The 12525-nt window shown below is 40.9% G+C and overlaps 1 protein-coding gene across 16 annotated transcripts in view; it reads right to left on the bottom strand.

Moving 5' to 3' along the window:
- Positions 1 to 12525, bottom strand: part of LOC138751496 (histone deacetylase 9-like) — an 851890-nt gene that overhangs the window by 374363 nt on the left and 465002 nt on the right. For all 16 annotated transcript variants that reach the window (XM_069913815.1, XM_069913825.1, XM_069913826.1 and 13 more), the window contains one exon: positions 1391 to 1514. In XM_069913815.1, coding sequence (XP_069769916.1) covers positions 1391 to 1514 — 124 coding nt within the window. The remainder of the gene's footprint in view (positions 1 to 1390; positions 1515 to 12525) is intronic.

The raw sequence follows: 12525 nt of genomic DNA, 5'->3' as shown, positions 1-12525 counted from the left end.
GTAACAGCGAGGAGATTGTGTGTCCAGGGTGTCTGGGGTTGTTTGTAATGTTGGCCGTCTACTTGAGAAATAAAATAGTGCACACCAAAATGATAGGTATAATGAGTAAAAGCAGACAGCTACAGGAATTTTATTTTCAGCTTCCTGTGCTGCTATGGTCATGTTTCTATTGCTGCAAAGTAAAGAGGAAGCATATTTACTGATCACTTTCTAAAGGAGGAATCTGCTTGGCTCTGAGGTATGAAATAGTGAGGGGGATGAGTGGCAAAGTTTTTTTAAAATAGAAACATGGAGGAAGTGCCAGATATCTCTTTCTGTGCTACATCATTTCACAAATGCTATGTTTCACATTCTTCAAAAATATACACTGAATCACAACTTTTCCCTGATATGCATTACTATGTTCCTATTAGGGCTTCTGCAAAGTGCAGCTAAATTGTTATTTTTGATTTGGAGATAAAGTGCTGCAAAAAATTGTCATATCAAACAACAGAAGAAGATAAAGAGCAATGCAATTTACTGTGTGGCTATTCTCTGTGTAACAGAAAGATAACTTGGTTAAGTTTTCATTACGTGAAGAAAATAATACAAAAAAAATACCATCTCCAAGCCTGTTTAACTTACAATTATGAGTATGATACCAGCTGAATAGAATTGAGAGACTGAAGTCAGGATTAAGTGCCATCCTGGTTCAATTTACAGTAATCTTGTTTATTGATTATGAGAGACATTACTGCAATACTGAAGAAAGCTACTTAATTGGAGATGTTATCTAAATAGGCATCAAAGACAGCATGATTCAAAAAGGGCAGTCAGGAAAGGCAATGAGGGATATCAGAGGTCTGTTTTACTCTCCTCTGTTAATTCACTTTTGAAAGGTGAATGAAGCCAAAAAGCTACAACTGGTAGCTTAAATATATATTCTTAAATATATTTTGTATTGGCACCAAGGCCCAGAGAGTTGTCCAGGGCAATATTTCTTTCAGCTATTAAATTGTGATGCATTCCTTTCATATCAATTTGGATTCCTGAGTGCAAAATTGCTGCAACATTTAACTATAGGATACCCTCAAAGTGATTAATTTTTAGTGATATTTTGTCATATCATGAGAGATGTAATAACTCAGTTTAAGTATAACTTGTTTCCAAAGGGAAATAATAATAATAAATAAATAATCAACAGCATCGTCATTTTTTTCTTTAAAATGAAGCTTACATAATTAATCAGCCCAGGGCTGCAAATGTGAGGTTCTGGCCAAATGGAGGTTATGATGAACAAAAAAAAAACCGAAAACATTTTTCTAGGATTTATGTGCAGTTTTTTTTTTAATATTGCCAGTTTATAAAACTAAATTTTGCTGATTACAAAGAGAGGGAAAAAGATACATACATATACCAGAGTTTGGGATGCTGAGGCAGGGCATGGCTCTGTCCACCCAATGGCAAATCTCTGGCTGACTTACTCAGCAGGAACTCCTGAAGCTTCTGCTTCACCTCAGTACTGGCCACTGCACCTGAAGAAAGAGCTCTTTTAGTTTATTTTGCAAACTATTAAGCATATTTAGTATGACTTTGAGGAAAAGTTTACATTTCGTAGTGGCTAAAAACATAGTCTAATCTCAAAACTTTTCATGAAAAAACAAGTGATCGTAGACATCTGAAGTACTAAATATGTTACTTCAAATATTAAGTGGACTAATCAATTAGGAAACATCTCAAGAGACACACAGGAGACTGCAGATGCTGGAATCTGAAGCTAATTACAATCTTCCTGAAGAACTCAGAAAGTCAAACACCAAACGTGGGAGAAAAAGAACGGTCAACATTTTGAGCCAAAATCATTTGAGCACAGTGATAAAAAGACATATTTAAAATCAGACAATGAGAAAACTTGTAGGACTTAGCAGTTATAAGGAGCAAGCAAATAATTGCTGGAGGAACTCACCAGGTCAATCAGACAGGATCCATGGAGAGAAATGATCAGTTAATGTTTGGGCCTGGACCCTTTATCGAAACTCTATAAAGGGTCCCCGCCCAAAATGTTGACTGACCGTTTCTACCCATGAATGTTGTCTGGCCTGCTGAGTTCCTGCAGCAGTTTGGTTTACCCACCATTGCAGATGTGCTTTCTTAGCAGTTATAATACTTAGGCACTTCCTCTGTTGCCCTATAAGAGGACAGCCACCTTCCCTAACCCCATGATGTTTGCCTAGCAAGACTCCTGATGTGGTTTTCCTCTGGGAACCCAGGTCTCAGCACTTTAGCTTAGAGGAGTGCAGATTAGGGCTTGTCACAGTAAAGAGCTCACAGATTGACCATGCCAACTGGCAAGGGCCTGCACAAGGCTCGACAGCTGTTGAGTCATAATGCCTTTGTCATTTGCAAATTCTTAGTAAAGCAGCACCATTTCCAAAGAGTGCCGAAAACATTGAATATTTATAATTTAATGCACATTCATGCTCGAACAATCAACTATGGAGATTAGGCCAGAGCACGCCCCACAGTCACTCCCCTCCCTCACAACAGCTGAGATCCTCCAGGCCTTATGGCTTAGCCATCCCACAAGGTGGAATGGAATGTAAGTTGTCGCTCAGCCATGAGGAATCACATCCCGAGGTCCCATCAACAACAAACTGAGGACCTTTGATGGCTCATGCTATCAAATACCTGGCTTTGCTGCTTTTTTTTGTGTGCTTCAACTTACCTAGAATGTTTAATAACTGATGGAGTGGATAGAAATAATTTGAAAATATTAAGAATTAATTATAAACAAAACTTAAATAATACATTCAAATACATTCTCATTAAACAATTGTTAATTAATTAAAAACAAATTGTATGGACAAGTAATATGCTTAATGATCAAGGTCCTCTTATTGTCATGTAATTATACAAATAACATAATACACATGATATATGTCAACTATAGCCTGCCATAAAGGCAAAGAAAGCCATTCGCATTGCCCTGCACACCCATTAATAAGAGAAAGAGAAGCCAAAGAGAGTCCCTTCATAAACACTGAGTGTCCTGTGCTCCTGTAGCTTCTGCAGCCTCTCAGACTCCTGTTTAATCCATTGGCAACTAAGCTCTGGATCCAAACCACCAATAAAATCAGGAAGCATTTAGCACCAGAGACCTTCTTGCCCTCAGCACCCTTTTGAATTCCAGTTCTGATACCAGGTCTCTTGTAGTCCCCAACAGCCTGCAGCTTGGTTGGAATCCTTTGACTGTAAATCCCCAAGAACCCTCAGCCTTGTTTGTCCTTCAGTCGCTGAGCCCCTTGCTGGTACCCTGCCATGGTCACTTTCCTGGAGGTTTCTCCTTCTCAACATGGGATGTTCCCCTTTTTCTTGTGCCCTGCACTGGTCCACTGGAGTCTGCAACCTCTCATGGTCCATTTCCCAGCACAGGCTTCCTTGGCACAGATTTCTTCTAACAAGATGTTCAAAGCCTGTACAGAGCTATTGTCTCACAACTAGTCAGTGGGATTCTGGGGAGTAGCAATCTGTCTCCACTCTCCCGGGTCCACACCAACAGTAGTACTGTCACTACAGCAGCACTGCAATTTTTAAAAATCTTAATATCCTTTTATATCAACTAAAGGACAGCAAGGCTTTTAATTGGAAGAACTCTGGATTCAATTTCCACTTCCATGCTACAGCGTGCAAGTGCGCAAGTCTGGAACAGTTTGGAATACACACTGCAGCTAAATTTGAATCATCCAGGGAACCATTATCTAGCTCTCAGTGCTATTCAGGAAATACTTGACACCAGAAATAGGATCAGGCTTTGAAAGGGTCATAATATCCAGCCCCAGTCTAACTTCTGTTCTGTTCAGAAGATGGCCCTCAAATGGGAAAGAACATAGAACAGTACAGCACAGTACAAACCCTTCAGCCCACAATATTGTGCTGACTTATATAAACCTACTCCAAATCAAGCAACCCTTCCCGCCTTCAGTATCCGTAACCTTTCAGTTTTCATATGTGATTTAAATGGACCTATTGTACAAGTGTCTACCACCACTGGTGGCAATGCATTCCAGGCATCCACCACTCTGTGTAAAAAAAATATTTCTGACTTCTCCCCTAAGTTTTCCACTGCTTACCTCAAATGGATGTCTTCTAGTATTTGGTATTGTAACCCTGGGAAAAAGGTGCTGGCTGTCCCCTCTATCTATGCCTCTCATAATAGTAAACACCTTTTTCAAGTCACCTCTCATCCTGTGTTGCTCCAAAGAGAAAACCCCTAGCTCACTCAACCTTTCTTCACAAGACATGGTCTCCAATCCAGGCAACATCTTGATAAAGATCATCTCAACCCTCTCTAAAGATTCCACATCCTTCCCACAATGATGCAACCAGAATTGAATTGAATTGAAACTCAAATAGTCTTCTTTGTACATCTGTGTGGTGAACAGTCCAGCAACCAGTTTAAATTATCAAGATAATTTCCAGAGATTGGACTCTTTACTGTAGTTATAGTCAGAGATTCAGAGCTGCACAGCATGGAAGCAAGCCCTTCAGCCCAAAATGTCAATGCCAACCAAGTTGTTTACCCATATTCCTCAAAAATGTTTCCTATCAAGTGTCATTCGTATGATACTACGACCACTTCCTCCAATAGCTCTTTCCATGTATCTACCACTCTCTGGTAAAAAGTGCCGATCAGGTCGCTTTTAATTCTTTTCCTTCTCACCTTAACTTAAATACTCTAGTTTTTTACTCCCTAACCATCAGAAAAAAAAGGCAATGATTATTTCACAATCAGAATTTATTGTCATGAACATTGCATGAAATTCGTTGATTTGCAGCAGCTTCTCAGAAGCAAATATTCGTCACAGGTGAAAAATTTAAAGCTACAAGTTACATTTAAAAATAAATAATTAGTACAAAAAGAAGAGAACAAAAGGGAGTGCCTGTGTGTTATTGATCATTCAGAAATCTGATGGCAGAGAGGAAGAAGGTGTTTCTGTGCCATTAGATGTTCATCTTCAGGCTCATACCTCCTTCCTGTTGGTGGAAGATGAAGAGGGCATGAAGGTCCTTGAGGATAGAGACTGCTTTCTTAAGACACTTCCTCTTGTAGATGTCCTTAATGGACTGAAGACTGATGCCCATGATGGTGGTGACCAATCAGTATGTTCCCCATGATACATCTGTAGAAATATGCAAGTTTTTGGGGACATACCAAATCTCCTCAAACTTCTCACAAAGTGTAGCTGTTGACGACCCTTCTTCACAATCAGAATCAGAACCAGAATCAGGATTTATTGTCCTGAAATTCAGTGTTTGGTGCCACCATCTTATGACATTACTATAAAATAAACAATAATAGAGCACAAAAAGTAGGGCAGTGTCTTTGGTTCATTGATTATTCAGGAATCTGATGGCAGTGGGAAAGAAGCTGTCCTTGAGCTATTGAGTGCTTGTCTTTAGGCTCCTGTACCTTTTCCCCAATGGTATCAGGGTGAAGAGGGCATGACCTGGGTGGTGGGGGTCTTTGAGGATAGAGACTGCATTTTTAAGACACCACCTCAAGTAGATGTCCTTGATGGAATGAAGCCTGGTGTCTGTGATGACACAGGCCGAGTTAATAACCCTCTGGAGTTTATTCTTGTCCTGAGAGTTGGCGCCTCCATACCAGGCAATGAAGCTACCAGTCAGAATGCTCTCTACGGTACACTTGTAGATGTTTACAAGACTCCTTGGTGACATACCAAATCTCTTCAGACACCCCACAGAGTATAGCTGCTGGCCAGCCTTCTTTGTGATCACATCAACATGGAGGCTCCAGGACAGATTCTCTGAGAAGCTGACACCCAGGAATTTGAAGTTCTTGCGCCTCTCCACTACCGAGCCCTTGATGAGGACTAGGTCGTGTTCTCCTGACTTCCTTCTGAAGTCCACAATCACCTTCTTGGTTTTGCTAATGTCAAGCACAAGGTTGTTGTCGTTACACCATTTAAAGTGCTGATCTATCTCCTTTCTGTACACTTACTCATTGCCATCTGTGATTCTGCCAACGGCCATGGTGGCATAAACAAATTTGTGGTTGACATTTGATCTGTGCCTAGCCATACAGTCATGGGTGTAGAGCAAGTAGGGCAGTGGGCTACTTACGCATCCTTGAGGTGCACCTGTGTTGATTGTCACTGACGTGGAGATGTTGTTTTTGATTGCTTCTGACTATCGTCTTTTGATGAGGAAATGAAGGATCCAGTTGCAGAGAGGGGGTGTGCAAGCCCAGGCTTTGGAGCTTCTTGACCAGTTCTGAGGGTATAATGGTGTTGAAAGCTGAACAGTAGACAACGAAGCTCTCCGAACCCTTCTCCATTGAAGCAAGGCTGCATTCTCGCTCCAACCCTCTTTACTATCTTCTTCAGCATGATGCTGAAACAAGCCATGAAAGACCTCAACAATGAAGACACTGTTTACATCCGGTATCGCACGGATGGCAATCTCTTCAATCTGAGGCGCCTGCAAGCTCACACCAAGACATAAGGGCAACTTGTCCATGAACTACTCTTTGCAGACAATGCCGCTTTAGTTGCCCATTCAGAGCCAGCTCTCCAGCGCATGACATCCTGTTTTGCGGAAACTGCCAAAATGTTTGGCCTGGAAGTCAGCCTGAAGAAAACTGAGGTCCTCCATCAGCCAGTTCCCCACCATGACTACCAGCCCCCCCACATCTCCATCGGGCACACAGAACTCAAAACGGTCAACCAGTTGACCTAGGCTGCACCATTTCATCTGATGCAAAGATCGACAAAGAGATAGATAACAGACTCGCCAAGGAAAATAGGGCCTTTGGAAGACTACACAAAAGAGTCTGGAAAAACAACCACCTGAAGAAACACACAAAGATCAGCATGTACAGAGCCGTTGACATACCCACGCTCCTGTTCGGCTCCGAATCATGGGTCCTCTACCGGCATCACCTACGGCTCCTAGAACGCTTCCATCAGCGCTGTCTCCGTTACATCCTCAACATTCATTGGAATGACTTGATCTCCAACATCGAAGTACTCAAGCTGGCAGAGTCCACAAGCATCGAATCCATGCTGCTGAAGACCCAACTGCGCTAGGTGGGTCACGTCTCCAGAATGGAGGACCATCGCCTTCCCAAGATCGTGATCTATGGCGAGCTCTCCACTGGCCATCGAGACAGAGGTGCACCAAAGAAGAGGAACAAGGACTGCTTAAAGAAATCTCTTGGTATCTGCCACATTGACCACCACCAGTGGGCTGATATCGCCTCCAACCGTGTATCTTGGCACCTCACAGTTCAGCGGGCAGCAACCTCCTTTGAAGAAGACCGCAGAGCCCACCTCACTGACAAAAGACAAAGGAGGAAAAACCCAACACCCAACCCCAACCAACCAATTGTCCCTTGCAACCGCTGCAACCGTGCCTGCCTGTCCCGCATCGGACTTGTCAGTCACCAACGAGCCTGCAGCAGACGTGGACATACCCCTCCATAAATCTTCGTCCGCGAAGCCAAGCCAAAGAAAAGAAAAGTCAATGAAGAGTTGTCTAGGTGATCTGTAGCTAAGTGAAGAGTCAATGATCTTGCATCTGCTGTGAAGTGATTGTGATGGTAACTGATCTTTACTAAGGTGCATTAATTCTGTCCATGACTAACCTCTCAAAGCAATTCATCCAATAATGAATGGTCATAGAGGCAGCTCACTCTGCTGGTCTTGGGCACAGGTATGATTGATGCCCATTTGAGGTAGGTGGAAACTTCTGTCTGCAGCAATGAGTGATTGAAACATATCAGTATTAGGATAAGGGTTTACCTTAACTATGTCTCTTTTGATTTCATAAGCCTCTTCAAGATAAAAGTACAAGATGAGAATATGTAGGAGTAGAATTAGGCCACTGGGACCATCAAGTTTGATCTGCCATTCAAATCATGGCTGATCCCTCCTCAGCATTCTGCACTCCAGGGAGAAAACCCTCTGCCTATAATTCCAGCCCACCAATCTTGGTAATGTTCTTGTGATACTTCGGTACGTGTGGGAGAATGAGGATCTTGCCTTATACATCGCCACTTTGGATGAGGTAATGGGTGCAGCTAATTCATTTTGATGTGAAATTGATAGGGAATGGCAACTCAGAGTAACTCTTGGCACCATGCCAAGACAGAATTGCTGTGTGTATTAACTTGTCTGTGGGAATTGTTTTAGCATTTTGGGACCTGCCACAGTGCAAAAAGACTGAAGAGAGCCAGGCACGGAATAAATATGAATCACAGCAGAGAACTTTCTCATTTATTTTAACATGGTTGTTTTTTCACACAGAAACGTTTTAGACTTGTATCTGTCCCACAGCCTCTGCAATGCCAACTTTACAGACCCCATTACCTATACCCGTGCGCACACACTCACACACAGACTCTGTCTCTTGGTTAAACAACAAGTCAATACCCCAAATTGTGCTGATTTGTCAAAACAGTCACTGCACAGCAAAAAAAAAATTAAAAATCAATTAGGAAAACACGAAAAATAGTATAATAGTTTTTAACAATATTATCTCTGAAAATGCTTAAATATTTAATCATCCTTAAATTGGATTTCTCCATTTAAATGTTTCTCTGCCAGACAAGCCCAATGCAAGTTTAGTGGGCTGATTCCCCTGGAAAAATGTAGGGAAATTCAATAAGTTTCCGATCTGTTGCTGGACTCCCGTTGGAAATGGCCTGTGAGGCCCAGGCAGCAAGTTCAGCACTTCCACATTCAGGCGATCTTGGTCATGATCTGCCGCACTAGTGCATTCTCCATAGCCCTTGCCTGCACAGACTCACACTAGGCCAGATGTGGAGGTCAGTAGCAGCTGACTTTGGGGAGCCAAGAGACGTCCAGTGCCATGGACAGGGTCCAAGACACAAGTAATTTGGCTTCAGGCATCTTCTGCTGAGGCCCCGCCTCCACAAAAGTTGTCAAGTTCTTAAATATCACTTACAGTCAAATATATTTAAAAACTATTCAAGTATACTTAAGTAAATAATGTAAAATAAGTGGAGTAATTAACTGCACTTATCTTTCTCCAGAGAAATGGCAATACTATTCCAATGAATGGGCTCCCTGTTTTTATGCCAGTCCTTCCTGGCAAAACAAATTTGGCTGCCCTTTTCAGCAAATCACTATTCAACTACTGAAATCAGTGGCAAACCCAGCAATGAAATGGAAGGCCTGGTGCAGCGGGAACTGATCTCTAGCTTGTCTGGGATTTAGGTATGTCAACACTGTGACAGGGAAGTGTGAGACTTATTTGACATGGACATGGCTCGGAGCCACGAGATCATCATGGAACACCAGTTGCAGGGAAACAGGATTTTATCCATCAGGTAGAGGGAAAATTAAAATAAAAGAAAATGTATTTTCTTTCAGGTCACACCCAACATTTTATATACCGTTCTTTCAAAGAAACTTTCCTACGATATTTTCTTGAACATCATTTTGAGAGGGGTCTTTAATGAATTCTTATTCTTGTTGGGTGTGGGTAAGTACACTAGCGGCATTTCTCTCCTTGTTTAAACAAGGAATCTTAAATAGCTTTAAAGAGGTGTCCTACTGGCCAAACACCAATGCTTTATGGCCAATTCTCCAGGATCAACCAGCTTGCTTGAATTGTGAGCAGTCGCAAGAGTGCAGGTCAGTGGGGTTTTGACTGGCTGGTGCCACTTGGTAAATGTAAGAAACAAAACGGTGGAGAAAGAAAAAAATAATTGCAACTAGCAATTCCAACTCTGGCTCCACCTTTTATAAAGAGAAATTGTAAATAGATATAAAAGTAGCAATAGATGATTGGAGCACAAGTGCTAACATGCTGATATTCTCATTTTATTAACTCCTATGTTTTAATATTTTAAAATATTTAAGTATTGAATTATTTGTTGCCACATACACTAAGATTCAGTGAAATGCTTTGATTTGCATATTTTCCAGGCAAGCCTACCAATCCTGAAGGGCAGCAGGATGTGAAGTAACAAAGCAAAAGAGCAGGGTGCAGTACACAAAAGTGCTGGAGAAACTCAGCCAGCATCCAAAGAAAGTAAAAGGCAGTTGATGTTTTAGACCTTAGCCCTTCGTCAGGAACCTTTGTCAAGGGCTCAGGCCCAAAATGCCAACTCCATTTTTAAACTTATGGATGTTGCGTGACCGGCTAAGATTCTCCAGCACTTTCTGGTATTGTTCTGGACCACAGCATGGGCAGATGATCTTCTTTACCTTCGAAAGGACAGGGTTTAGTGTGAAAATAAGTCAAAGAATGCATAGCATAGCATTTATAAGAAATGCTTACTGATTGCTAAAGCAGTACATGGCAAGTCAATGACATAGATGAAAATAAGAGATTTCTAGTTTAACCTGGATCTCCTTGAAATTCTTTCCTTTTCTCCCTGTCCTTGCTTGCTGCAGTTTCCCAGCTGCCAGCAGCTTTCCTGTGTGTTTTTCACTCATGAACCAGGGATGGGTGTTGGCAGGCAATGGGAGTGCTTGGAGAAATCAAAACCATTTATGTTCTTACCTGAACAACACTCATGCACATTACAGCCAGAATCAACACTGCAATGAGAACTGGTCTATCCACTTATAGGAGCCAAGGAAATGTTTAGGACTTGAAAGGTCACTGTGGACTTTCCTAAAGGGCAACACAAGCTAACTGCAGGTGGTTCAATACCATCCCAGCTGAAATCACCTCAAATAACAGTGTGGTAACTAAATGTCAAGTTCCATGCATTTATTTTGATCCTTGAAACCACAGCCATTCAGATCTCAAGGTTATTTGATGACTGTTTACATGAATCAGTATGGAAAAAAAATGCAGTACACTTACTGTCATATGGCAAAAGTAGAACATGTTTAATTGTTCCTGACAGCGTAACTTGGAAAAGGCAGGGTGCTCTTTATGTAGAGAATTCAATACATTGGGGATCACCGTGCTTGGCAGAGCTACTAATTGGTAAAATGCTGACAGGCTTGAGAGAAATTTTGCATGTTCTTTCATTTTATTGCCATCACATGCATCTAAATCCAATTACTATTCATGATTTCCCCAGAAATGGGGTTCCTGTTGAATTCTAAAAATGCCAAATCTGTTATTAATTTAACAACAATGCCTTAGCTAAACAGAAACATCCTTGAAATGAATCAGAAGCTAATTGATGTTAAGAATGAGTGATCCAAACACCAAATTAAACTACGCTGATGAAATATGTGGGCCCCTATTGGATCCATGTACCAGCTCCTTTCAACAAGAACAGAAACTTCAAAGAAATGCATCATCCCCTCAAGGCAAGCTTCCAACAGATTCAATTGTTCAATTCCCTCTCTCTTTTACTGTTTGGAAAACTTTTAAAGTTCAGACAGCAAAGCCACTACAGCTTCAAGCCAAAGATCATACTGTTGTTACAAAGTTATTTACAATTGTATCACTGGCATCAGAAGCTGACCTTTTTCCATTGCATACCAACTGAAAATATGTACCAGGAAAGTGCATTTGGAAATATTTTATATTGAAATTGTTTCCTGTCCAGCAGTGTTTACATATTAGAATCACTGTGTGACATCTAAGAATGAACTGTATATCATTCCATGTTGTGCAATCATATATATTTGCTGAAGATTCCCTCACAATGGGAGGCGATCTTTATAATTTTTAGTTGGCAAATTTACATCTAATAACCAAGGTACTTCACAAATAAAATAAGAAATGGATAAAAGTAGATTGAGGAGTTATTCCAAGCAGTGGTGTTAACGTCTTATTGAGGTTTGTGTTGATAGAAACAGATACTCCACCACAATAGGATCCCTGGGATGACAACAGTGTCAATTGGTGCCCTCTACAGATTTGGTAAAATAAACAGAAAAATTATACTGAATTGATATAAAATTTTAATATTTATTCCATAAATATTATAAAATTATTTTGAATACAAGTACTGAAAAAAAGTGCAGAATCTGGGAGAACGAAATAAAGTAGAAAATTGTGAAATATACCCAGCAGGATAGGTCGCATCAGTGAAAAGGGAAGTACACTTAACATTTCAGCTCAATGACCCTCTTCAAAAGAAAGACTAGTAACTTGAAACAGCAAATCTGTTTCCAACTTCACGGATGCTGCCCGATCGATTGAGTATATCCACCACTTTGTTTTGCTTTTTTTTTAGTATTTAGACAGGAAGTGAGTCTCACCATGTCTGTGGAAAATTAGATCAGATCACATTTAACTGAGTGTGCATACTCTCAGGGCTGATTGGCAGTGGTCAGGCTTGTGGAACTAGATGAGAAATCTGCAATTTCCCAACACAACCAAGCAAAAAAAAAAAAATCCCAATTAAAAAATGACTCCATGCACAGGATAATTGAAAGATAAAATATTTACATCTTCCTAATTAACAAAAATCACTGGGAGGGTTGATCTGGAGGTGGTTTGACATACTGGAAGACCAACATCACACAAGGATGGTAAACATTTTTTTGGTCACAATATTACACAAAAATCAGCTCACTGTTCAGG

The sequence above is a fragment of the Narcine bancroftii genome, chromosome 1 (genome assembly GCF_036971445.1).
Source record: "Narcine bancroftii isolate sNarBan1 chromosome 1, sNarBan1.hap1, whole genome shotgun sequence".
NCBI lineage: Eukaryota > Metazoa > Chordata > Chondrichthyes > Torpediniformes > Narcinidae > Narcine > Narcine bancroftii.
The sequence above is the reverse complement of the archived record's forward strand: the minus strand, read 5'-3'. Positions and strand labels throughout refer to the sequence as shown.